This window comes from Canis lupus, chromosome 19 (assembly GCF_048164855.1).
Source record: "Canis lupus baileyi chromosome 19, mCanLup2.hap1, whole genome shotgun sequence".
Taxonomy (NCBI): Eukaryota; Metazoa; Chordata; class Mammalia; order Carnivora; family Canidae; genus Canis; species Canis lupus.
Window position 1 is genome coordinate 39834177 of NC_132856.1, and position 26496 is coordinate 39860672.

A 26496-nucleotide genomic window follows, 5' to 3' on the forward strand; every position below is an offset into this window, starting at 1 on the left:
ATACATAAAGCAGCTCCTGGAGCAGCTGAGGCAAGTGCAAGGGGAAAGCTCTTAAAAGAAACATCTGTAACATTGTCTGATCTTAACTCCCCTTCCAGCAGGAATGAGTTAACCCTTTGTAGATAACCGTGGGGGTCAGCCCTAGAGTGGGAGTGGTTGGGTTGTTTTTCTGTTCCTGTGTTCAGTGTGGCCTGTAGGCCATGGCCATCTACTTCCTAAGATTTCTATCGCCAGCCGTGGATTTTCCCAGCACCTATAAGGGGCTCAGGACACACTGCGCTGGTCACATCTCAACAGCCCACCTATTTTCCCCAAACAAGAAAGTCTCGGCCTGAGGAGTAGCTTAGCGTTCTTGCTTTCCTCTTAGACATCGTGATGAGGATGTGCTGAATGTGGGGCTGCTGTTGGTTGTCATTTGTGGAAGCCACGGCAGGTTGTAACAAGGCCTACATAGGCAAACTGAATTCAGCCAACTGCACAAATGTGATCTGCAGTCTTCCTAGGAAAGCACTGCTTTAGTCCTTCTTTCTGGTAGTCTCCGGAGGCCTGAGATGCAGAGGGGTCTCCACCAAATCACAGCTCATGCTGACAACTAGGTTTCCCAAAGCCAACCCTGGAGATGAACTAAAAAACCAGACTTGGGACAAGACCTCATCGATTAGCCTTATCTTGGGAAACAATGCAAAAGGGAGTCTCTCACTGATTCTTTGTATAAACCAACTCCTGCAAATCGAGCAAAACTCCAATTAGGCATCAGAACTTGGAGCTGAGAGCAGACCACAAACTCAGATGACCACATAGATGGCCAGATCTAGACAGTGCTTGGCGGAGGTAGCCAGGCTGAGAGCATCTTAGAAATGTGATGGTACAGGATGCAGGCAGTTACTGAGGTCATCCTCCTGGAAAGCCACACCAATCATACTCTCAGTCCTGCAAGAAAGCCCCTCCCTCCTAACACCAGATGCAACTCCCTGTTGTGCTCTGCTGGGAGCTGTGTGGCCTCCTGCTCCTCTTGTGTGACTTCGCCTCAGTGACCTCAAGTGACCTTGGAGGGGGCGCCTCAGGCACAGCCTCCTCCAGGACTTGCTCCAGTCCTGCTCAGCACCCTCCCTGTGCCTCAGTCCTGCCCTGGAGGACTAGAAAGCATAAACTGGTGGGATCTTCATTAGGGTCCAAATCCTATTTCAGATTAACTTTAATTCTCCAAGGACAGCTAGAAATTTTCTTCCTTTAATAAAAAATTCCCAGACACACTTTGAAGTCCTAGAGAAAACCAGCAACAGAATAAAGTGAATCCCCCCAGGGGGGCGCTGGAGAGCCAGCATCGTCAGGAAAGCTCCAGGCTTCACACGGACTTTCAGGAGCCCGCCTAAAAAATAAATTACAAAACGGCTGTGGGGAAGGCGCAGGTGCGCTGCCTTCCCTCAGGGGCAGCAGGGGCGGGGCAGACTACAAGTCAGTCCGTGAACTGGCTGCCTTGGGGGCATATTTAGGCATCAGTTCATTAATCTTCCGTATGTAGTCAGACTTCTCTGCACAGCCTTTGCATGTCTCCCCCCAGTCGTCCAGAATCTTCTTGAGCTCTCTAACCCGGAGCTTCTTCAGGTCCACCGTGCGCAGGTCGATCTGCTTGTCTGGGGGAGAGAGCAGGGAGAGCTGGTGGGAGCAGCAACAGACACCTCCCTGCCCCAGACACGGTCCCAGGACGGGTCACACCCACAGGGCCCCCCAACCCTTAAAACAAGCAGCCCTACTGGCTGGAGGGGGGACAGATGCTTCCAGATGCATGCTGGTGTGTCAGCACCCACGGCCCCACACCAGGGGCACTGACCCTTACAGGACAAAGGTGGTTCCCGCTCCCCAAGTGCCTTGACAGTCACTGTAGAGTGACAGCTCCAGGGTGACAGAGCAGATAGATCCCCCAGCTCCAATTTCCCACCATAGGCCCTGGTCGGAAGCTTGCCCTCCATGACTGCTTGTGACCAGAGGCCTGGGGCCAACCGCCCGTTCCAGGGCACCTCAGGAGACCAGACATCCTTGATGCAAGTGGGCAAACACAGGCCCTTGGACACTTGAATCGCAATAAAATAAGTTGGTGTTTAAATTTTATAGACAAGGACAACTATTCCTGGTCCTTACTCTTTCTGAGCACCTGGCCTGCTTTGTTCTACCAGAGAGCTCTTCCACAAGAGGTGCCGCAGTGCCAGCACTCTTCAGAAGCATACACCAGTTCTCTTCAATATAGTCAAGATTGCTGGGCCTTCAGCAGGATGAGCCTATTAAGCCCAAGTCAGCCCACATCCCTTCTCTGCTCAAAAACCCATGTTCCTGGGGCCTGGGTAGCTCAGCCAGTTAAGCGTCCAACTCTTGATTTTGGCGCAGTTTGTGATTTCAGGGTCATGGATCGAGCCCCTCATTGGGTTCTACAGTCAGTGGGGAGTCTGCTTGAGATCCTCCCTCCATGGCTCCCACACCCTAAAACAAATCTTAAAAAAAAAACAACAAAAAAAAAACACCTCTCTGTCCCCCACCCCCCTGGACAAAACCAAAACAAACCAACCCGCATTCCCAACTTTATTCAGATTAAAGATCTGAAGCCAAATCTTCACCAACCTGCAAGGCCCTCTGTGACCTGTCCACACATCATGCCACTGCCTGCCTCTGCACGGCCTATTTCCTCTGCCTGGAATGCTCTTCCATTAGCTCCCTTTGGCTCATCTTCTACTGCCTTGAAAGTTGGCTCAATGTCCCCTCCTTGGGGAGGTTTGTTCTAACCTCCACCAACCAAGAATGCCAGATCCATAGCCCCTCACTTCACACCATCTAGCCTGCTGTAGATCTCACACACCCTGGCTCTGGTTTCTCATTGGCCTCTTCCAGCTAGAAAGTCAACTCCATAAAGCTTGAGCACACATGCTCTGTGTTGGTTACACAGGCCTGGCCACACTCACCATACTTTAGCTCACAGATCTGGCTGTCCTTCTTCTTGAGCTTCTCACAGACCTTCTCCACAGGGATGTGGTGGGCCAGGGGCTTTGACACCTCGTTGATGATTTTAGTGGCAGCATCGTCTGTGGCCCCAATGTAGTAGCACTGCAGCAAGAGAGGACAATGGCCTTTAGGCGCTGGAGAGCCTTCTCCTCCACAACACACTGACACCTCAAAACCTCTGTTTCTGGCAGGGACCTCATGTTCCCATGCCCTGCCTGGACTGCCATCAGACTGTCAGTGTAAACCCCGGGCTCTTAATACATGCCCGGTCCTCAAGCAGACAGCCTCCAAGTAAGTTTACGAGTTACCAGGATTCAGACCTTTACACAGACAAACCAGCAACCGCCAGGGAGAGTAAAGCTACAAAAGCTGTCATTTTGTCAGGGCTCTTGTCTTCAATTCAGCCCCAGCCCACCCTGTGCCCACTGTTCTCCTGTGTCCTTGCACGTGGCCTCTGGTACTCACAAAGGCTGTTCCCTCGGCCTGGGATGCTCTATCCTGTCCAACAATGACGACTCTTCCTCAGAGAGATTCTTGACTATTCTGCCTAAATCAGCACCCACCCTCTCTGCCAGAGCACCCTGGTCATTTTCTCCAGGACCCTCATCTCACGCCATCATTTGTTTGCCTGTCATTTCTTACCGCTGATACTCCCGGTGCCCAGCACATAGTAGGTGCTTGATCAATTCTAACAGGATGAAAAATATCCTAACTGCAGACTGCAGGAAAGCACTTGCGTCCCACAGCAGCATCCGGGCAGAACAGAGGACCTCCTGAACAGCAAGTGGACAGGGCCAGCCCGGGAGGGTAACCAGTTACTCACCAACCGATTCTCTTTGCCTCTTGCTTCCCGGCAGAATTTTATAAGTTCTTTTTCAATAGAGGATGGTGAGAATGTGACATCTCTGTCTTTGAGGTCCTGATAAAATCTTCCCAGATAAGAGATGCAGACTGGAAAAGAGAGGGGAGATGCTCAGCAATCACCAAGTTGTACCCCAATCCACCAGGAGGAAACTCCGTAAGCAATTTTAACAGGAGACACGGAGGTGAGTTTTTCCGTCACCGGGGTTTCTCAGGTGCCCGACTCAACCCGGCTCCAAGTTGCTGGGGTCCCCCCGCCCCCGTACACCCAGGGCACGCGGGGTACGAGCATCACCCGGTGACCTACACACGGCTCCTCCCTGCTCCTTCCACAAACTTTAAGGCGAGAATGAACACGTGTCCTTGAGATGGACTGACTGTGACCTCGTAAGAGGCCAAGCCGGAGGGCGAAGACAAAAACGATCCCAATGCTTCTCGTTTCCAAACACAACGCCGAACCCCGAGGTGCGGCTTCGCAAGCGCACGGGCCCGGCGCGGTGCCCACGGCTGGCCCTAGGGGCTCCCGACCTGAGCCTGGGAGAGCCTCTGCTCAGTGATGGGAAACGACAAAAACTCCGGCGTTCTCTCAACGTCAAGCCAAGTTTTCTGCACGACCTAGTCCCAACTTTTTCTTGTCGGGCCAGTTTCCTAGGCCCAGGAACTATGTTCTAGGCCGGCGTCTGCCCCTCGGGCAGACCCCGCTGGGGCCGGTCGCCGCCCCCTCCCGCTCCAACCCCGGCCTCTCGGCCGCTCGGTGGTTTTCGGCGCCGCCGCCGCCAGGCGGGCCTCGGGGCGCGGACCCTGGCCCTGCCGCACCTTCGCAGTCGCCCGGCCGCAGAGTCCGGCCGCCGGGCAGCACGCTCAAAGCCAGCGCCACCGCCAGCCCGTGCGTGGCCCACATCCTCCACCGCCTCCGCCGCCGCCCGACTGAACCGCGCCCGCCGTGCGGCGCTACCTCCAGGTCCCGGCCGCGCGCCGTAGTTCCCCATTGGTGGGCGGCCCCCGCGCCCTCCTACTCGCCGCGTTCCCATTGGTCCACGGGCCTCGGAGCCCAGACGGGCGGCTCCACGCTCCCCTTCCCTATTGGCTCGTAGCGTCGCCCGCCCTTGGCCCTAGACAGTTGTCGGCCGCTGATTGAACCAGGGTGGCCCGCAGGAAGCGGCGGCGGGGCCGGCGGAAGCGCCTGGGCCGCCATCTTGAGTAGGGGCAGCGGCTGCGGCTGAGGCCGGACGCCCTGCGCCCGCTGTACGGTCCTGAGTACCCCCTGCTCTGGGCACCACGCCCTCCCGGAAAACCCCGCGGGCTTCCCCTCCGGGAGCTCCCAATCTTGGCGCAGGCCAGCGGCTGTGGAGTCAGCCGCGGCCCGAAGGGCAGGCTCCGGGCCGCTTCCTTTTCTTTGCATTTTTTCACACAATCCCGTGGGCGGGGGATCCAGGCTCCCGCGCCCGAGGCCCGCCGACTAGATCCGAAGGTCCGCTTCAGGCCGGAGGCCGCCTTGTTCGGGCCGGCCGGACACTGGCAGGGCGGACAGACGCCGGGCGGGAGGACTTCCCATAGGAAGGGCCCCCCCGAGCTACCATCCTAGGCCCCGGGGGAGCGCCTGGCCCGGTTGGGCGCTGCGGCTTGGGATCCGAGCCGGCCTCCCCGGGAGCGCTCGGGGCCCTGGCCGCCGGGGGCGCCTCGCGAGTAGGTCGGCCACTGGCGCTCGGAGGGGGCTTTCCTCGCCGGCTGCCTCCTTTCGAGTGCGAGGCTTGGCTGGCTGGCTCTGTGCTCGGTGCAGAGGTTCCTATGGGGCTACAGGGCTTGGAGCCCAGCAGCGGGGGTTGGAGAGGGGCACTTGGGCTGCTCCCATTCAGTGAATTCAGTGGGTCAGTATCAGGTATTCATCTTTAATTCATTTCACAGCAGTCAAGGGAGTGGGGAAAGGGGGAAAATCAAGTGGCAGATATTTACATCTAAAATTCACATTACTTGTTGGATTTAGAACATGCTACCACAATATATACAGTAAAATACCTCTTGGGACACTAGTACAAATTTTTTTTTTAACTTTGCTTTCTGGTACAGGTAAGATCATTTTTAAATCACTTTTTTTAAACATAAATACACAAAAGAAATGGTTAGAAGTTTTCTTATTTTAAATAAGCACAGAATGCCGGAGGTTAAAAACACATTTATAGGGCTGAATACCAATTGGACATCACACTCTATACATTTTTTGCTCAAATTCCTGTACAAATACACAGCATTCAAATAGGTATTTACAAATAAGCTTGAAAGAATGAAAATCAGTATTTCACAATCTTTTCAGAGGATTCTCATTTCTGACCTCCCACTTCCCCTCAGACTGGCGTTCTCCAACGAAAGGGATTTGGATTATGTCCTTTTCATCCAGTTAGGGAAAATGGAAAGGGAAAACACAAACCTAGTTCACCTTGCATAAAAAAGCAAGGCCAAAGCAACCCACACTCCCCTCCCTACTATCCTGTGCTACCAGGTGGAGAAGGTCGATGTTCTTATGTGATGACTGCCTTGTCCAGGGAGTGATGTTCAGAAGTGCCCTAAGATCTAAAGATGCCCTCCTACCTAAAACTCATACCCAGAGCTAGCCCCTGACCCTCTAACACTTGTGAACACCAGATGCTTCAGGCCTGCCCTCTGATGTTGAGGTTGCCATGACTGACCCACTCTGCCTGAAGCCAGCCTTACAGTATCAGAAAGGACCCACACTGGTGAGAAACACCCTCCAGATACCCTGAAGGTAAGCGGCCCTCCATCTTTCCCAATAAGTTACTTGCTGGTATTCCTGTTCAATAAGCTGGCGTTTGTTTAAAAGAGAACACCCTGACCGGCCTTGTCTGTTTGGAAAGAGGAACTGTGGGGAAGGGATGGGATCTAGGGCCCCAGGCCTGGCCACGGAGGTCAGGCCAGTAGAACTATGGGAGAACACACCTGCTCAACAAGGAGAAGGCCGCCTTGTGACCATCAAAGTTAGGAACTCAGGCAAATGAAAGAAAAATATTTTATCTGTAGGCTTTTTTTTTTTTTAGAGTAACTTAGAAGCACCCTGGTAAAATACTATTACCACCCCACCCTATCCCCCCAAATAATAAACCAAGAGGAAAATCAGTGCCCTGACCTGAAAAAGTTTCCTATAAAGATACCTCTGCACTCTGCCCAACAGACTGGGGAGGCTGGAGAAACTGCCTTCCTGCCCGCCCGGAACCCTGAGTGCTGGTCCCTAAGGGCCTGGAGCAAGGGGTGGGGGGGCGGGGACGACTGCACTTGGCCACTTGGGAGAGGATAATTCAACCTGCATGGCTCTCTGCTTCCAAAAGGAGGAGCTCCGTCCCACCCCCTTTACCCAGGAGCTTGCTGAACCTGACCAGGAGTCCTCAGGGCTGGAAGCCTGGCTGGGCAGCCAGCCCCACGGCTCAGAGGTAGTGCTGAAAATCCCTGATTCAGGAGCTGGATGACAGGCATTCTGGCCACTTCTGAAAGTTCAGAGGATTTCCGGCCCCTGCCACACCCTAGCCTCATTACTATGCCAGCTCTTTTCTCAACACTTGGCCTCCTGGGCCCTGGGGAGGAAGGTGGCTAGGGTCGTCCCTCTGGCTCCACACCCCTCCCACAAACCCCAGAGGGCAGAGAATCACCTTTGCAGATCCATTTGCCAAGGGGGCTCCTGCAGGACATGAGGTGTATTGAGAGTGGAAGTGAGCAAATGGTCAGAAATAAAAGTGATGGAGGGAAAAGTCCAAGGTAGAGTGGGAGGCAGGGCTGGCCCATGGAAGCCCGGCAGTGTGCCCTGGGCGTGCAGTTAGGCCAGGTCACATGCCTGAGCTGGCAGGATGGCCCAAGCAGCCCCTCAGTTGCACACTCCTGGACTCAAGACTGGGCAGGTGGGTAGGCATTTGTGCAAAACGGCTTGTAGCTCCCCTGTCCACCTGTGACGTGTAGTCCACGTGGTCCTTGCAATCCCTGAATACAACCATGAGCTCTTCTGTCCATGCAGCAACGGAAGAAGTCCCTAGTGCAATTTCCATTCTTCTGTGCATCTCTGCCCTGGAGGGAGGGCCTGGGCTCCTACCTCTGGGCCCCACAAAGCTGCAAAGCAATTCTGTCTGTGCAATATCTCCGAATAGCTCCACGTGGTCTGGAACTGCAGGAGGAAGAAAGCATCTACTGCACAAAGGAAAGAAAGGAAAACCCATAGAAATGGAAACGTAGAAAATGAAATAAAAAGAGAAGCCACAAGCCTTCATGCTGCTGCGGCCTCTGCACATGGCAACACACGAGTTCACGGCAGTAGAACGTAGACTCGGGGTGGTTCTCTCCTGAGTGCCAGGCCTCTCTGGCTCCCTGGCGGGGGGGACTTGCTTTTCCGACCTGGAGTGGTTGGGCAAGCTGCTCACTGAGGGCGGCATCATAGCCGCCCCCCACCCGCCCCTCACTGTTCCCCACGGCCGTGCTCCCATGCCATGCGGGCCTGCTCTTCCTTGGCACTCCCGGGGGGCAGCGAGGCTTTGCGGTGCAGGCCTCGAGGCCTGTCGGCATCTTCACGTAGCAGCACGCCCTCATCGTGCTCTAGGGCCGGCAGGCGGGTGTGGTAGGGCTTGGGGGGCAGCGCAGGCGGGTCCATGGGGTCCTGAGGGATGACGCACCCTGGGGCTGAGTGGCTTCGGCATGGCTGGGCCTTGATGGAGTCCAGGACGGCGGACTCGGAGAGGCTGTAGTGGACAGGGAGGTAGGGTGGCTCAAGATCTTCATCGGCGTTCCAGGCCTGGCTTGGCATGGAGTCCATGGTGTCGGTTCGAGGTGGGGCCTCCGAGGAGTGCCCAAAGTTACTCTCGCTCAGGGAGGACACGCCGCTGCTGGCACTGCCAGACAGTGTAGAGTTGCTGCCGTCCAGACCCGACTGGGGGCTGGTGGGGGAGGCCGGGATAGGGTGGAGAGGAGACTGCAAAGGAAAGGGTGGGCACGTTAGAACCCCTTCTCCAGGTGGGCTGGCTCCCGTGGGAAGAGAGGGCCAGGCACTTGTACACATCAGCTGTACACATGCATCTTTAGCAGCCATCCCCTGGCTCCCCCTGCCCCCAGCAAGCTAGTGGAGCCCCAGAATCAGCTGCATTTGTGTGAGCAAAAATGGCCCTGCCCTGGTTGCTAGGCACTTGTACCCTGTGGCTCTGGGGTGCTGACAAAAGGGCTGGGTCATCAGGCCATTGGGGACAGCAGAAAGAATCCTAGGGACCATGGGCCAGATGAATGTATTCTGCTGCTAAAATCTGTGACAGAGTCCATCTTTTCCAATGTGCAGAAAAATGAATGAGTTTTCACGAGGCTTTGCTGCCGCCTGCTTCTTGCTTTTGACTGGACTCTAGTTTAAAATGCTCTACCATCTACCACGGGCATATTTCTTTACTTCTTGAAGGGTAGTGTGCCGATAACCCACGGTGTCAGCAAGGAGCCCCTCCAGCCCCTCACTGCCCCTTGCCCATGCACTCTGTGCTCTGGGTCCCACGTGTTGCTGTCCCCAGGACCCTCTAACCTCCCTGTCCCTGTCGCTTTGGTTGCAGGACACATCAGTCATCTGCATCCCGAGCGTGGCTCTGGCTGCTCCCAGCTTCTGCCAGGTTGGGAGCTCTGGGACAGAGGAGCAGGGGAAGACTGCAGTTCTTTTTGTAGAGCCAGGTGATTCCAGAGGAGATGAGAAGATTCTTCTCACACCCTGGTGGGGCTGTTGCTTCAGTACATTACCTTGCGCAGAGTCCGGGCAGGCAGGGCTGGGGGGGTGTCACCCAGGGGGTGGTGGAAGGCGTCAAAGTGTAGGGAGTAATGACCTGCAAAGGGAACAGAACCAGAGCCTCAGCTGGGGCTCTTCTTGGGCTGTGTGCCAGCATATCCTGCTGAGCCAACTGGGCAGCCATAGGAAGAGGCTCCTGGGGACCCCTCAGTATTGAAGGCCACAGAAAAACCTTTTTTCACTGGAGTTCTCCGAAACAGGCTCCTGGAGTAAAAGACACCTGTGCCACACAAAAGGTCAAGAAAGTCGAGTATGTCAGAGCCCATGGAACGACGGGCCGCAAGCAACTGCAGCTCTCTGACAAGTTGGTAGGCAGCGGGCTCAGCACAGTCAGTTCCATGGTCTTCAGCCCCGCTGGCTGGGAAGGCATTACTGAGTTCACCTGTTGTACTCGGAAACCTCACTGACCCCAAAGCCCAGCAGGATCCTTCCTGTGGTTGGGATGTGTTTTCCTTTGCTGAGTCAGCCCAGAGAATGGCCCATCTTCTTAGTTTGGAGGGCTCTGCTGCCCTTGCCCCTGAGTAGAGTCTGTCCCAGGGACTATCTGGGGGACCCGCTGGAGGTCTTCTTACCATGCAGCAGGCTTCGGGGAGGCACTGGGGGGGCCAGGATGTGCCCCATGTGGGCAGACAGGAAGGGCTGGGCCTCTTGGGCTCCGCTATCCAGGCTCCAGCTGCTGGGGGCTGCTGGCACCGCTGAAGGGTGGAAACAGATGGCATGAAGGGAGGTTACTTCTTGAGCCATCCTCAGGGAGAAGCCTGTCCTACAGCCTATGGCTTCTCCAGGTGTCTGCTAGGTACCCAGCACATGTGAGAACGGCATGCCAGCCTCTAAAAATGCTGGCCAAGTGAGACACTGTGGCCCATGAAGGAGGGACAGAAGCTGCTTAAGAGGATGGCAACAGAGGGAACTGACATCTGAAGAGTACTCGGGGAGAAAGCTGAGAGGGCAGCAAGAATCAAACAGCAAGAATCTGCCTCTGGGACTTGCCAGGAGGAGGATAGAGAACAGAAGAAGTGAGCAAAGCAGAGTGGAACGGGCTGATGAGAGAATGCAGACATACAGCAGGCCATAGGGCTCCTCCCCAGAGCCAGGTCAGGGCTCTCCAACTGCCCTGGCCCAGTGGGAAAAGCAGGGAGCATGGTGGGTGGGAGCCAGAGACCACCCCTCCTAGAGCTAGTGCACGGATAGGGGGTGGGCAAGGGCTGTCTTCCAAGGTGCCTGTGGTAACAAACAAGCTGTGCTCATCTTACTACTTCTCTGCCTACTGACTGGGTTTGGGAAGCACAGGGGTTTTCAGGCAAGGACTAGTGTTCACTGTGCCTGCTGGAGGAAAGAGTATACAGCTCAAGAGCTGTGGCTCATGTCTGGCTGGACTGGCAGCTTCCAGAAGAAGGAGGACTATAGAGCCAAGGGTGCTTTTAGGCCTGCAGAGAGGCCCAGTTCCTGGCACCCACATGTCATGGATACAGGATAGAGTGGGCACTGGACAAGGGGAAACCAAGAGTGTCTACCTATGCTAAGGAAGGAGTTCAGTGCCAGAATGCTTCCCCTTCGTCCCCCAGCTATGGCTATGGTGAGTGACTTTGCAGGAAGGGAGACAAAAAGAGGAATGGCTGGAACTTGAACTCTGAGGGTGCTACTCTGCAGGATGTAAATCCTGTTGGCCAACAACTGGAGACCAGATCCCACTGACAAGAAATGTACCTTTTCTCTGATGGGGCCAGGCAAGCATAATATCCCTTTTGGGCTGTCAGCAGCAGCGAAGAAGCTCACAGTCCAGGCACCTAGGTGCTGGCTTTGTTCTGAGGCAGCTATAACTAAACTGTGCCTCAGGGGGCTGGGGTTTAGAGTCTCCATGCTCCAGGTACTGACTGGGGAAAGCTAGGGCCTGATGGGACCTAAGAGGTTCAGGAAGGGAAGGAGCTGGAATCTAGCCTTCAAGAAGGATGTGGCCAGGAGCAGTCGGGCCCACATAGTCTGGGGATAAGGTGGTGATGTCCTTTCTCTCTTTCCCCATGCTTCTGGAACTATAGTGGGCCTGCAGCAAAACACAAAGTAGAACTCCACTGTCTGAACAGCTTCAGTTCTCAGGACCATTCAGTGTCTTGGGATGGTTGATGGCTGGTGGTAGGAGGGAGGGAATGGTGGTGACCAGGTGGGCAGACCCTCAATTGTGACTAAAGAGAGCAAAGAATTCTGAGTCTGATGAGCACCACCAGGTAGATTCCACCATAAAGCCTCCTCAGGAAGCCAGGGGCACCGGAAGAACAGGACAGACCCATTCTCACATAGGCTTCCTCAAAATGGAGCAGGAGCTTCTGGGTCCTCAGCACTGAAGCTTTCTATCTCCAAAGAGAGAGGTTCCAAAGAAAGTCACCTAATGTCAGAAATTAAGAAGCTTGGGAGATGGGTATGGGCAGCTCCTCAAAGGGGTGCTAACAGTGCAAGACCTCACATGTACGTCTAGGCCCTGGAAGACCTGTGGGGCCATAGAAGTTCACCCACAAGAGCCAAAAGAAACCTGCAGGCAAGGGAGGCTATGGGGGAAGAAAGCTGGCAAGGCTGCAGTGCTTTACAAAGGGTGCCTGCTTGAGTCACTCCATGTGAACCAAAAGTCATCCAGTTCACCTTGTAGCCTGAGATTAGTGAGTAATGAGGCCTATGGACTTTTGCTATGTGGCACAAGTACACTGGGACTAGGGGAAAATCTAAGAAAGAGTGACTTAGCATGGGGGGGAGGCAATCCCTGCTGTGGCCTGGCCATTTCTCTCTCTCTCTGTTTCTGTTAACAGAGGTCCAGCACTAGCCTGAGGTCCCCACTGCACAGTCTACAGCCCTGAGGGCAGGCTTATCTGGGCTGGGAATCACTGGCAAAGAGAGATGACCACAAGTGAGAGGTGGAGTCCTTGTGGGACTCAGGATCCTGATGATAAGAATGGTGACAAGTATGTACAGCTCCTGCCCTGGAGGATCCAGGTAGAGACTTAGGGAGCTATTACTCTGGCCTGTGTGTTCCCACTAGGTAAATGTCTCATTTGCTGCCCTCGAAGTGCCGGCATTGTGGAGTGGATGTGCTTGCAGTGGGCTCAGACTCTTTCCTTCCCACACCTGGGAAGTGTCCAGCTTCTTGCTGCAGCCTGGTCTGAGGCCTGATGCTTTTCTGTGTCCAGCTGGTGTAGAGTCCTGGTCTGGCCACCAGCACCCATTTGAGCTCTGAGCCTGTCTGTGCTCTTGGCTAGCTGCCAGAGGGCTCCGCATCTCAGGTGAAGAAAAGGCACTGTGGATTTGGGCCGCTGAGGCACTCTGTAACAGGTGCAGGGTCCAGGTAGGCTGCATATTTCAGGGATGTGCCGCCTTGAGGCTAGGAAAGCATCTTCAGCCGGAATCTCCGTAGCCTTTATGGTTGAGCACCTGGTGCTGATGTCCACCAGCCACTGAGGCTGTGGACCTTGTGTCTGGTCTCCTTAAAGAAGACACAGAGGCCTGTCCTCAGTGGTGAGTAAGGAAGGAACAATGACAGTGGGGATAGCAGACAGCAGTTGGTGAGGAGGTGCAATGACAACATGACAGCTTTTTAAGGACAGGTTCTGATGGGACAGCAGGTAGTATACCCGGGGACTGAGTGTGCCCTACACTCCAACATATGGGGGAGAGAGAGGGGAAGCTACAGGGAGGGGGGCTGGTATGGGCCAGGTTCTGGGTGGCAGGTGTGCTAGCACAGTCCTCATAAAGGTATTGCTCTGGGTTAAAATGAACTCAGATCTCCTCATGTGAGGCTTTGGGCCAAGGTCCTGTGGGTCCAAGTCTGCTTCTTCCATCAGCTTGCTATGGCGGAACACCAGGTAAAAGTGCACTATCCACACAGCCTCTGTTCTATGGATTGCCCAGCCTCATGCCCAAGCTGATGGGCCTGCAATGTATAAGACGGACTCACAGCAGCCATTGGCCAGAGTGGTTACAGGAAGACTAGACTCAGAGTACCTGGGCCTCCCTTAGAAATGACTGTCTCTGGGAAATTCACTTTGCCATGTCTCTGGAAAATTCACTTTGCCATGGTCTGTCCTTCCCATTCTTCTAGGGGCTTGTTTGGCCCAGGCCTATTCTGGACAAGAAGGAGAGGTACCTGAGGGCCCAAGCTGAGAGTGACCAAAGGGGCCACAGGGCCGGCTGAGTTCTGAGGCTGGTTGGAAGGAGCCCAGAGGAGTGACTGCCCACAGCCTGAACACAGCAGCCTGAGTTTCCATAAAGGTGGGCTCAGGGCAGGTGGAAGCTGGAGCCTCTCTGAGGGTGGACCCTGGGGAGGGAGATCTATAAACTAACAGGATCAAAACTTAGCATCAAGCCAGACATCGGTTTAACAGTGAGCACAGGAGGTGATCAGGACTCTGGACAGACAGACAGGCCTGGGTGTTGAAGGATGGCACAGCCTTGGCCAGTTGGTGCTCAGGGACAAGAGTCAGACGCTCAGGATGGGAAAAGACATGGGGGGAGGCCCCCTGGGAAGGGGAACAATACCTTTTTCAGCCACAGACAGATTGGGATCACTGCAGGGTTTGCAGGATCCGACCACTTGCTGGAACAGGGCCCGCTGGAAATTTGGCAGCTGAGGGAAGGAGAGAAGTATCAAAGAGGGTGAAAACAACCAGTTATACCTTGGGGAGCAATGCTGTGGGCCCAAGAGCCAGGACATTTTAAGAGAAGACGGGGAAATCAAAGCAGTGGTAGGGTTCATGCTTGAGATGTGTTGAAAAGCTCAGGCCAGCCAAAAGAAGACTGTCCCTCGCTGTCTGGCTCTGAGTGCTGCTATGGCAACATTGGAGTCACCTCCCTACCATGCCTGGCTGGGCTCCAAGCTGTCTTGGGCATGGCCAAGAGAAAGGACATAGGCACGTGAAGGTGTCTACCGGCATCCCTCTGTCCTGCAGGGAGACCCACTGGCAGAAAAGGCTGAGGGACCCCTTGACCCCTCAGCAGTGGCAGACTTGGCCTCCTGAGGTCCTCACACAGGCCCAAGTCAGCACTGAGGGTAAGAAAAAAGGGCAGCACTCAAGCCGAGAAAGTCACGGACAGGACCCACTGTTCTGATGCACAGCTGCCAAGCAGGCCTGTTCCCTCTGCCTGGCGGGGCTGATCAGGCACAGAGAGGTACTGCTGAGCAACTCCTGGCACTCTGGAACTAGGTAACAGTTGCTTGGAGGTGACTCTCATGGACTCTGATAGAAGGGTAGGCAGGCTGGGTGGGGAAGGAGTTAATCTCCCACAGCTTCTGGTTCAAGACCTCTAGGTAGGGTGTCTGGAGGGCTGTGCAAACGGCATGGAATAGTCCCAGCAGCCAGTGAGGGGTTTCCGGTAGATGGATGGCCAGATGAAACAGGCAGAGTTTGCCCAAGTGAAGATGGCCTTTACACACACACACGGAGAAAGGCCATCCTCCAGACCCACATCTACCACTGCCTTCTAGGGACAGGAAAGAGCCAGTTTCCTCCACTAGAGGGAGGAGTCCAGGAGACAGGCAAGAAGGACAGATAGCTACACAGGCAACAGTGGCTCCACCACACCACCATTCTTCCCACAGTTGCTCTCCATCTGGCTTGCTGAGCCTCAGAGCCACTGTAGTCCCCATTCAGGGGCCCAGCAGCCTTCTGAGGGTCTCATGGCAGAACGAAGGAGGCACGGAAGACAATACAATAAGCCTAGCAGATGCAATGAGAAAAGCCCAGGCTGACGAACTTGCAGCAGAGGGCAGTCAGGAGTCTGTGTCTACTACCTGTCCATTCTCCAGAATGGCTGCTGGATACATGGCACTGCTTGGGCGGTCCCGGTGTGTGGGCAGCAGCAACATCATTTCCCGGGCGTGGCGGTACTTATCTGGCAGAGAGGGAGAGCCTGTAACCAAGTGAGAACAATCACGCACAGATGACAAGCCACAGATGAAGGGCCCAGCAGGCAAGCATCCTTGGGGCCAGGGAACCAGGGTAGATGTCCCCTCGCAGCTGGGGTGAGGATGAGCTCAGCAAGCACAGGAGGAATGAAGCAGAGCCTGCTGGTGAGATGGGGGGTAGGGGTGCTGAACCTGACGTTCCGGCGGAGGTGGTGATGCAGGCCCACTGACAGAGCCCCTTCACCATGCTCAGAGGCAGGAGAACTGAGGACTGGAGCCAGGCCCCAAAGGGCCCCCTGCATCCAGCACTCTTGGGAGATGGATGTGGCCTGGATCTGGGCTCTCTCAGGGGGCCCAGGCATGGGCACAGGCCGGCTTGCAATGGAGTCATCACACAGAGACAGACACTCAGATAACATAGTGGTACAGTTCTTGTTTGATACACTGTGTCTCCATACACTTACCTTCTCCAGACACCATTGGCCCTGTTCTCAGCTGGCTCCCTAGCACCTTTTCCCAGAAGCTTCTCCTTCCCAGATTCCAGGCCCCCAGAGCCTGGTCTCTGCTTTGCTGGCCATCCTACTGCAGCCCCAGAGCCAGACTGGCAGGAGCTCCAGAGCCCTGCACACAGGTGGCTCTCTGGGGTTTCTCACTCTGAGACTTCCCTTCAGTGAACTTGGGAGTCATGGAGCTAGGCTGAGGGTTGTGGGCCTTTAACCCAAGGCTCTTGAGTTGACTTGGTTCACGCTTTTCTCTTGTGAGGTTTCTGTGGTGACCTCTGGCCCGAGGGGCTGTTACAGAGGTCAGACCACCCTAGATTTGTGGCCCAGTTTCCATCAATGCAGGCCATAGCTACAGGCCCAGAAACCTGCTAGCCCATGGTCCTTGAGGGGACCTTCCACAGAAACAGATCATAACTTGCTGGCTTTCCTTGGGAATGGATAATTGAGAAGGCCCTCCACATGTGTACCACTCATTCTGCCAGACACCAGCACATCCATGAGAAACTGGCTGCCTCTGGCTGGCTCAGGTGATTGAAACCCTTCCGTGGCATGCCCTCTGTGAAGCTGGTGAGCTCATGAGCTCCAACTGAGAGGTGAAGCTGGAACTCTGGAGGTGCTATGTCTCTGAGACCCAGGGTCCCTGAGTGTGCAGGGCACACACTGTCAGGGCACAACTATAAAAGGTCTCTCTAGTCAGCCTGCCCCAGGAGTCCTTGAGATAGCCCTCCTGTACTCATTTTAGACCAAGAAGATGAGGCATAAATTCTTTGCAGAAGTCAATATAATAATAATCAGTGGCTGTTTAGAGAACAATAGAAAAGAGCTCCTAATCCCACTGATTTCTATAGTGCCTTCCCACCAAGAAACTGAATGCTCCCTGAACCCTGCCAGCCACAGCTCTGGACAGGGCTTCCCTCCACTTAATGTGCTCAGAAAGAGATGTGTGCCTTTTCACCAATTCAGTTACATATGACTTCTACTGACACCCATCCTACACTAGGCATGTATCTGGCACATGACATACTGCCTCACTGGGGCTGACTATGGTCCTTGACCTTGCAGAGCTCACTGCCTGCTTATCAGGCCAACCTCAGATCTGCATACTCAATGTCCTGATACGTGTTGGGGGTGTTAGGATGGAGGGATGGAAGCCTGCAGGCCCTGGGTGCTCTGCAGAGGATCTGAAACCGTGTGATGGGGGCCTCTCTGGTACTATAACAAAGGGGTGCTCTGTGCTACGGCTGCTTTTCAACTCTACCATCTACTTCTCTCCCACTGCTCTCAGCCCTGGGAAGCCAATCCCATGGGAGCAGAGAGTGATGGATACTTTTTGTGAATATATTTAAACATCACAAGAACTTTTTTGTCACAGGACTTCTGCACTACTTGAGCTGTGGTCTGGGTAAACCCAAAGGAAGCTAAGTCCCAGCACGACTGAGTTATTTAAAGAGGATCAGAATCCCCCTTTCCTGGGATCCCTGGGTGGCGCAGCGGTTTGGCGCCTGCCTTTGGCCCAGGGCGCGATCCTGGAGATCCGGGATCGAATCCCACGCCGGGCTCCCGGTGCATGGAGCCTGCTTCTCCCTCTGCCTATGTCTCTGCCTCTCTCTCTCTCTCTCTGTGTGACTATCATAAAAAAAAAAAAAAAAAAAAAAAAAATTCCCCCTTTCCTAACCCCAATTAGTCTTTTCACCACTAGAGGGAGCTACCTACTTACAGAGTTTAGAGTGTGCCTTCCACGCCTTCTGGAAGGTTTCCAAATCAACAGGGACCACAGCAGAGAGTATCAATAGGCTTGGCAAGGAAGGCCACTGGTGTCATGACCACTCCTGGGTGTGGAGGAAGTACTTCCAATGCCAAATACCCTCCAGAACACCTTCTCCTTCAAGGCCTTCCCTTCCACCCATAACACCAGAAACAGAGTGGACTGCTTTCTTCCTTCTGGGCCCCCAGAGCATCTCCACTGCATCTCCCACATTTATCTGACAATATCAGCTTCCTCTGTGATGTCTAGTCTAGGTCTTCTCTCTATCCTCTCTCATAGGGCCCACCGCTGGTAGGTTACATACAGGGCCCATGGTTTCCTCCATATTGGCCTGCACATGGATTGCATGGATGGTGTAGCCTGAAGTGAATCCTGCTCTTTCTTAGTTGCCTCTGCCATCATCACCATACCCTGCCAAGTTCCATTTAACCTCTCTGTTTACTTTGTGTTTAATGTCTACTCCAGAAACGGAAAGGCCTTCTGTAAACCTTTCTCTGTGATATTCTGGAGTTTGATCCTGGTGATAGCTTGCCTCCAGAGATGGCAACCATCAATGCCTTCCCTCCAAAACACAAATGCCACTCCTCACATGAAGAGATGGAGTCTCCTTCCCCACCCTGGTATCTAGGTTGGCCTTAGTGACTTGACCAGACAACAGAATGTGGCAAAAGGGACATTCTGGGATTTCCAAGCCTAGGTAATAAGAAGCCTTGCAGCTTCTGCCTAGGTATCTTGGAATGCTTGCTCCGAGAAAATTCAGCTGCATGTTGTGAGAAGCCCAAGCCAGGGTGAAAGGCCCTAAGTAGGGACTCAGGTCAGTAGCCCCAGCTGAGCTCCCAGGTAACAGTTACCATCAGCTGTGTGAGTGAGCCATCCATCCTGGATGTCCAGCCTAGTTGAACCTTTAGATGACTCTAGCCCTAGGTGACATCTGACTGTAGGCTCATGAGAGACTGCAAGCCTGGCAGCAATAGCCAGTAGTGACTGGCCGGTGAGCTCTGACCACTCTCTTCTGTTGCCATCCCGCACAGTCATTCCGGGAAGCACTAGTTACTACAGCCAAGTATACCATTCTACCACAAATGCTTCTGTCTAAATGGACAGAGAATCAAATTTCACTGTGAGAACTAGGATCAGACTTTGAAAAAGATGCTTGCTCCCAGAGAACAATATTTTTTGCCAAATGATAAGAAGTCGGGCAATAACTGGCAAAGTACATGGCTTTTCACAGAGCTTTTTACATCTCTCCTGATTAAGCCTTTCTCAATTGAACAAGGTCTTTTTGATTGTTGTTACTTTTTAGAATAACATTTTTCAGGGTTAAATTTAGTCCTCAAATTGAGTTTTCACACTGTGCATTCACATTCTATTCCTCAAGACAAGACTCACTGTTGCCTTCACTTTGATTTTTATTCTTGCAAACATTTCAATGGAAAAGAACTGAGCTTTCTCATGGACTGTGTATCCTCTTACTGAGGTGGAGATGTGACAGCGGGCCACCTCTGTGGCAGCACAGCAACATCCACTGCTCAGAGCAGGGCCTGGAGCCAGCCAGAGAGAGAGCCAGGGCTAGGAACCCTTGAGTCCTTAGTGCTCAAAGGGGAGCATTCTCTAAGTCCCAGGGCCACTTTCAAAGACAGAGCCACAGATGAGAGGAGGACAGGTGGGGCTCATGAGGCCCTCTCCTCTCCCTTCTGCAAGCAGCGCCCTGCCCTCCTTACCTCGGGCACTGGAAGGGGCAGAGGTAATCATCTGGGATGGTGCTGAGTGAGTGGAACTCAGGCTGGAGGAAGAAGGGCTTGCCTGGGACGAGGACAGAACAGAGACGTTGGTGACTGAGCCCTGGTACCTGGGGTTGGGATACGCGAGCTGCAAAGGGAGAAAAATCAGCAGGATAGAGGTCTCAATGGCCAGGATTGTAGGGCTGACCCAGAGTTGGCTTCTTCATGCCATGAGGTGCCAAGACCCGGTGTCTGATGCAATACCCTAGGTCTGATGGAGGCCAGGTTAATGGCTGGCACTAAGGGTCACCCACACCACCCATGGAGCAGGGTTGTTGGGTTGACTTTAGTGATGGTGCCCACTGAGGATGCAGGACTTAGCCGTCAGGAATGCCAAGGAAGGAGGGCAATTTGGTGGAGGACCTCTCCCATGGGATCTCTAAGAGCAACCAGGACTGAAGCTAGATTTCCTTCTTGGGAAATAAAGCCTGGGAACTGTGACATGGGATGGTGTGGAGGGAAGGCAGTTTTACTGGCTCTGGGTGTTCTAAATTCAGAAACTAGAAAACTAGGCAGTGATGCCAGTGCTCAGATCAAATCAGCCAGTAGAGAGGTGAGTCCTCCAGATATGGTGCCCTGGCCCATTCTCTTTGGACAGCTCTGGTACCTGCATATGATGGTATAGGTCCTCGGGAGCCTCGCCCATGGAGCTGTCACCCAGCATCACCACGTTTCCCGCTTCACTAGATGCGTGTGAGGAGAGAGAGGATGATGAATGGCGGCCTGTGCCCATCAAGTTCATGGGGCTGTGAACAAGAGTGGTAAATAGGGAGGAGTCAGGCCTGGAGCTGAGAAACCTTGCTAGGTGGTAGGAGGACAGTGTAAGGGGATGTGTGAAACAATCACCTCGAGCCTCAGCCACCAGTGGCCTGGAGGGTTTCATACCTAATACTTATGCCTATCTAAGGTTTGGAGCAGTTGTGAGCCCAACCTGCTGCTCAGGGTTCCCCTGGTGTGGGAGGGCCAATAGTAGGCTGGCAATATCTCCACCTGGAGTTAAATGGTTTATGGCCACTCAGTCTGATAATAACAGCAATTTCTCAGGAGGATTGAAAATGATATGCTGAATCAGGTCAAGGATTCCAGGTCCCCTTGCTATGGGGTGTTAGTCTGAGCCAGCAGCCACCCCCTGCTGGGATTTGCTCCTAGGCCAGGAGCATCTTCCTGGAATGGGCAAGCTATTAAATAGCTGGTTGGCAACCATCTATTGGCTTTTTTACATGTGTGGTCACAGGCTTGCTAGTACTCTCCTCTATCAACAGTAGGCAGCCCCTCATTCATTCCTTCCATCTCCTTTATGGAGGCCCAGTCTGTGCTGATTGACTGTTTATGCTGCAAAACAAACCCAAGAGTGAGGGGCTCCTCTCCCTGGCTCCTCCTCTGAGCTGGCCTTCCTGCCCTGGAAACTTGGAGTATCTCCAATTGAGCCCAGACAGACCAGGACTCCTGAGTTCAGAGTAGCTACACCTTGATGTGTTTCTACTTTACCATGTGCTTTTCTCCCTTAAACCGCCTAGTGATCTTCATTCCCCTTGGGATCAGGTCCAAAGGCCTGAATAAACGTGGCCCATTTAGAGCTGGAACTGTCCCCCTTCCATGTTCTGGAATCCTGCATTACAGCCACGAGGCTCTGCTGGTGGGGATGACCAGGCTGGCTTATTTACTTCCTGAGGCATTTGCATGTGTCTGTCTCTTTCCCAGATCCTGTTTCATCACCCTCCTAACCTCAGCTCATTTCTGCCTCACAGACTTCTACTTATCCCTCTAGACTTACCCCAAATGCCCCCTCCTCTGTGGTCTCATGATATCATGCACACTCCTTTGTCACCCAGAATGACTGGATGTGAGCGTGGGTCCTGTGGCAAGAGCTGTGTGTTTGCTGTGTGCCATGAGTAAGACAGTATGTGAGCAAGTACACACACCTACTATTTCAGACTTCCTAGCTCTGACCTTTGACATCCAGACTTCCCTCTGTCGAGGGGACCCTCCCCAGCCCTAAGGCCATACCTGTGCCGGTGGGTCATCTTGATGTTCTCAGGGCTCATGGGACTATGGGATGCTAGGACATTTCCCCGTGGGGTGCTGGTGCCTGAACATGCAGGACTTAGCTTGTCCAAACCCGGAAACTCCTGTTGAGAAATGAATGCCCCTTCATCAGAGTAAAGAATGAGTAAGTAATTAAGGGGTGAGTGGGTAGAGTGTGGGCTGGTGGTAAAAATATAAAAGAAAAAGAATCTGATACTGTTGGTTGAACCTGAACTGCTGACTACTTTTGGGCAATGGCCCCTTCATGACTAAAACACCCTTCTAATGGCACTGGAGTCTAAACCAGAGGCCAGGAGGCCCTGGGTTAGTCCCACTAAGAGAATGCATCTGGAAGAAGCTGACATTGCTCTGAGTTCATAGGAGTGTGTTAACAGGCATTCTCAGGACAGAATAAGAGTAATAAGAGCTGGGAGCAGGAGAGGAAGAGTTGATTATCAGCTGTCAGACAGTGGGCACCTTTTACAGAAGTTGGGTTTCTTGGATTGTTAAATGGTTCGGCTCTTAGGGACCTGGGTTAAGTTGCCTATGACACAGTCTATGGGAAGATAGGATCCCAAATCCTGATATTTGTCCCTGAAAAAACAGTACAGTTCTATTTTGGCATGATTAAATTCTTATTAAGTAGATAGACATCTTAGCAGAAATTTTTGAACCCAAACCCTCCTGGGTAACACACATTGGTCTGTGTTCCTATCTGTGACTCTGGAGAAACAAAGCACTACTGTCTAAATTCCTTCAATCCTTCACAATCCGTGGGTCATAAGTCCTACTGGGGATGTTTCTGAGATTGACCTGAAGAAGCAGCTGGTTTTCCAACCCCCTCCTGCCACAACATGGTGAAATATAAAAAACAAGGGCAAACTGGAAAAACACCTGCACGTGTTTCCTGGTGACTCTGATGTATGCAGGTGAGTATTTTCTGATTTTTGCTGCAGTGACCCAACAGTCTTGCATGGCAGAGAACATTTCTCACCCCATTGGCCAGGCTCCAGTCTGCCTGGGTCACCTGCTGTGATGTGGAAGTTTGCACACAGTAGAGACCAGCCAAGAATGAGAGTTCATGGAATACCCACCAGATTCGGTGCTATTACCCAGTTCTTTACTAAATGGACATCTTAATTTTAAGGGGGAAACACTTCCTCTGCATGTTTCACCCTGAAATACTATGACAGAATCCTTACAAAAAGGACAAATTTCAGGCTCTGGAAAATGTACCCATTTGTCAAACTACAGACAAACTTCTTTTTCTCTTTTTACATTTCATGCTATCTATACCTGTGCAGGAATGGCTGGGGGCCTGAGATCACCAGAACCTCTACCATCAAGAACAAGGCAGGTCAACCCCAACAGGTCAGGTCCACTGAATCTGAATGGTTCAGCTTCCCCCAGCCCAGTGATCATCCCTGAATAAGGAACTCTTGTTTTTGATGGCCTTGCCCTACACTGAACAGCTACTTCCCTTGCCACAGTACCTGGGTTCACACCCCTTGAGATCTGGCAGCCAACCTGTTCAGCAGATAAGTTTTTCTAGAAAACACTTGGGAGTGTTTTGAAAATGGTTGAAAATGGGGTAAGAGTATGTAAACAGGGGGCTCAAGACCACTGAACTCTAGTCCTGGAATACAGGCTCTTCTTTTGCCTGTGTGAATCATTCCTCAGGCCAAACCCTGCTACGGAGGCCTAAGAGCCAGGTTAGAGTCAGGGAGAGCTTCTGGAGCCTGGGCCCACCCTAGGTTTTGTCAGATGTGAGTCTGGGTTACCAGACATGTTGGAGGAAGAGGGATGGACAGACAGAAAGTAGGTAGAATTTGGGAAAGGTAAAGAGAAGGAAGAGGGATGGGGGAAGAGAAGGAAGAGGGATGGGGGAGGAGATGGCATGCAGATGGCGAGGGAAAGATGGGAAAGAGGGAGATGGGGAGAGAGGGCTGGCTCAGGCTATGCCTTACCTCTGCAGGGTCTTGGGATGAAAAATATCTCCAAAGAGATATCTACGTGTGGGCCTTATACTTTAGCTCTTTTCTTTCTCATATGAAAATCTCTCGTCACCAACACAGTATCTTGAAAAATGTTCTTTCCCTTGAATCTGACTCCTCCTCAGGGAGGGGAGTGAATGAGGGGATCCTGGGCATCCTTCCCCTGGATAGAGCACTCACCTCTGCCTCCTGCCCCTCTGTGGTGGGAACAGCTTTCTTTCACATTCCCCGCCCCTCTCCCCTTCCTTTGGCTTGTGGCACTCTGCAGGAAATGACACCCTTTTCTACTGCAGCAGGGGCATGACAGGGATCAGCTTACATGGTAGAGACTGGCACGCATCATCTGGAACTGATCAATCAGCTTCTTATGCAGGGGGCGCATCTCTGGGTGCACAAACTTCTCGTGAACTGCCAGCCCAACTCCAAGGACGTGGACCTATTAGGGTGACAGACAAGGCCACTCTGCAAGCCAAGGGGGTAGCCCTTGAGAACTACAGGCATCCTGTGGTACATAGCTGTTCCCTTCTGGCCACTGGCCTCTAAGCTCTGCAAGACATACCTGCTCCTGCATGAGCTCCTTGAGCTGAGTAATTTTCTCTGCATCTCCTGGGTGCTTGGTGATATAATCTTTATCAAAGAAAGCCTGTGAAAGGAAAGGCTAAGTCAGGAAGACTCTTTTCAGGACTACCACTTACAGGAGGTCTGGGAAGCCTGAGTGTAAAGTGCCTCTTGAAAGGCAGATCCTCCCCCCTCACAGGTATACACACCATCTCTAGTCTGGCCTGCTTGAACCTCCTGCAATCACAGGTGTGTTTTTTGTACCTAAGAAGGACTGAAGGTAGCCAAATAATTTAATCCTGGAGGGCTGGTCCCAGTCCCTCAGGGAGCCTGGATGGCCTGCGTGGGGCAGGCAGGGCTTGTGGTCAGGGTGTGGGACCACTCTCTTAGCCACACACAACTTGCTTCTTGTGAAGGGCTGAGCTCCAGGGCTCCTCTTGGAGGCCACTTAACACCTTCCATAATCAGACAGATTACCCATCTGTCAGAGTTCAGAGAATAAAAAAGAAGAGAAGGCCCCCTGGGAGAGCCAGGCCACAGAAAAAGGGAGTGGTAGGGAACTTAAAAGCCTTACCCCTGGACCATCCTCAGTCAACTGAGGCACAGTGAGGAGAGGGCTAGTTGGGAAAGCTGTCTTAGGAGGTTGGAGTCTCAAGAAGAGGCACCCAACCCACCTTCCCAGCAAGATCATGGGTTTGGTCCAGGACCTAGCTCACCTCTTGGTAGCGTGCAATGCCCCCATTGACAGCTGCATCGATGACACCATTCAGGCACATGCTGAGCAGGTTGATGTTGCCATGCACCTGTTTGTGTTGATACTGGCTGATGAGGGCCCGTAGCTCCTGGTTCTTATTCTCAACCACTTGGATGGCATTCTCCAGAGGACTTACCTCCACCTGAGGGCACACAGCATACAGTGTCATCTCAGGTACAATGACAACCCTTCCCTTAGCATAGTCCTAAGAGCAGTGGTGATCTAAGACCAGTGGTGCTGATTCCCACCCTTGTTCCTGTGGATTTAAGATTCCTTGACCTCTTTTGAATTTTTTCTTCTGATCTGTAGGTACTTAGAAGTACAGTAAATAGTGAAGAGCACCAGTTCTGAAGTCTGAGAGCTCTGGCTTCCTGAACCTCGGAGAATAGTTTCCACATATGTAAACTGGGAGATTAAAAATACTTGCTGCCTAGGGATGTTATGAGGATTCAAAGAGAGAAGGTGTACAGAGCTGCTGGCATAGGATTGGCTTGTGGCAGCCCAAGCCAGGCAGGTGGCTGAAGCTCGCTTTCTGTCTTCAGTCCTTAAAGGAAGGTCCCCAAAGCCAGGGCTGAGGGTCAGCACATCTGAAACATATCTCACCAATTCCCTCCTCTCCACTTCGAACCACCGAGAGATGCCGGGCAAGCTGTGGGTGAGGGTCAATGTGGTGCGCTCGATCCACAGGCTCTGTAAGGAGGGCACAGGCGGGTACAGGCCATTAAGCAATTTTTGCCGTGCCTGCCTGCCTGCCTGAAGGATGAGACACTGATGAGATTCCAAGAAAGTGGGGCTTGCCCGGCTTTCCTAGAGTTGTTCACCTTGAATTCATTCTCCTTGTCCTTGGGGCCTTTGTGAAAAGGCCTGTCGTACCGGAACTTCCTCACATTGTTGACACGGTAGAAGCTCTTGACGCGATCTGGGACCCTATCCATCTGCAGGACATCCACATAATCTGGAATGGGTGTCACTGCGTAGATCTGCAAGTCTGGGCAGGAAGTAAAGGGGAAACCCAGGCTTGCCAGAAAAATGGATCTGAGTACTCACCCCCGTTATCCCCTAAAGGAGAAGAGAATACCACAGCCCCTGTCCCCTACTGGTGGCAGCAGATGCATCTCAAGGGCCAGATGAAACCCAAGTGCAGTTAGACCAAACCTCCCTATCTGTATCCTCTTCCTGCTCTAGCACTGCGTCTCCTGAGCACCAGCCAACATGAGATGTCAATAGCCAAGAAAAAATGGAAAGGGGTCAGGAGAATGCAGGTGCCCACCCTGCAGGAGCAAGAAAGTTGCAAGGGCCAGGGCCTGCCCACTGTAGGTAAACTGTATTTCCTGAAGAAGAATCTTTTAATAACAGTACTTTTTGGGGGATCCCTGGGTGGCGCAGAGGTTTGGCGCCTGCCTTTGGCCCAGGGCGCGATCCGGAGACCCGGGATTGAATCCCACGTCGGGCTCCCGGTGCATGGAGCCTGCTTCTCCCTCTGCCTGTGTCTCTGCCTCTCTCTCTCTCTGTGTGTGACTATCATAAATAAATAAAAATAAAAAAAAAACAGTACTTTTTGGGGTCTTTGTGGAGAG

At 53.0% G+C, this 26496-nt stretch overlaps 2 protein-coding genes and 1 long non-coding RNA gene across 20 annotated transcripts in view; 1 reads left to right on the plus strand and 2 right to left on the minus strand.

Annotated features, from left to right (window-relative positions):
- Nucleotides 1-1208: 1208 nt before the first annotated feature.
- Nucleotides 1209-4898, minus strand: MANF (mesencephalic astrocyte derived neurotrophic factor). The gene is given in 5 exon segments (XM_072786079.1): nucleotides 1209-1634; nucleotides 2952-3093; nucleotides 3815-3942; nucleotides 4669-4844; nucleotides 4846-4898. Coding segments are annotated over 5 exon segments (669 nt in total). The 5' UTR covers nucleotides 4884-4898; the 3' UTR covers nucleotides 1209-1449.
- Nucleotides 4899-5727: 829 nt separating this feature from the next.
- DOCK3 (dedicator of cytokinesis 3) overlaps nucleotides 5728-26496 on the minus strand; it is a 502472-nt gene continuing 481703 nt past the window's right edge. For 10 of the 16 annotated variants that reach the window (XM_072786067.1, XM_072786064.1, XM_072786059.1 and 7 more), the window contains 13 exons: nucleotides 25741-25907; nucleotides 25523-25609; nucleotides 24882-25061; nucleotides 24167-24250; nucleotides 23927-24043; nucleotides 21596-21717; nucleotides 20196-20334; nucleotides 19529-19676; nucleotides 15426-15544; nucleotides 14174-14261; nucleotides 10228-10350; nucleotides 9610-9692; nucleotides 5728-8812 (listed from right to left, as the gene is read on the minus strand). In XM_072786067.1, coding sequence (XP_072642168.1) covers nucleotides 8303-8812; nucleotides 9610-9692; nucleotides 10228-10350; nucleotides 14174-14261; nucleotides 15426-15544; nucleotides 19529-19676; nucleotides 20196-20334; nucleotides 21596-21717; nucleotides 23927-24043; nucleotides 24167-24250; nucleotides 24882-25061; nucleotides 25523-25609; nucleotides 25741-25907 — 1967 coding nt within the window. In that variant the 3' untranslated portion in view covers nucleotides 5728-8302. The remainder of the gene's footprint in view (nucleotides 8813-9609; nucleotides 9693-10227; nucleotides 10351-14173; nucleotides 14262-15425; nucleotides 15545-19528; nucleotides 19677-20195; nucleotides 20335-21595; nucleotides 21718-23926; nucleotides 24044-24166; nucleotides 24251-24881; nucleotides 25062-25522; nucleotides 25610-25740; nucleotides 25908-26496) is intronic. The other 6 variants (XM_072786061.1, XM_072786060.1, XM_072786057.1 and 3 more) reach the window with 6 other exon arrangements.
- LOC140610248 (uncharacterized) lies at nucleotides 11878-26432 on the plus strand. 3 transcript variants are annotated; one of them, XR_012011981.1, is made up of 4 exons: nucleotides 11878-12303; nucleotides 12451-13153; nucleotides 13737-13906; nucleotides 22918-26432. It is a non-coding gene; the product is annotated as an uncharacterized lncRNA (long non-coding RNA). The 3 variants fall into 3 exon arrangements; XR_012011979.1 differs by having other exon boundaries at nucleotides 11878-12185; XR_012011980.1 differs by lacking the exon at nucleotides 22918-26432 and adding an exon at nucleotides 17415-17682 and having other exon boundaries at nucleotides 11878-12185.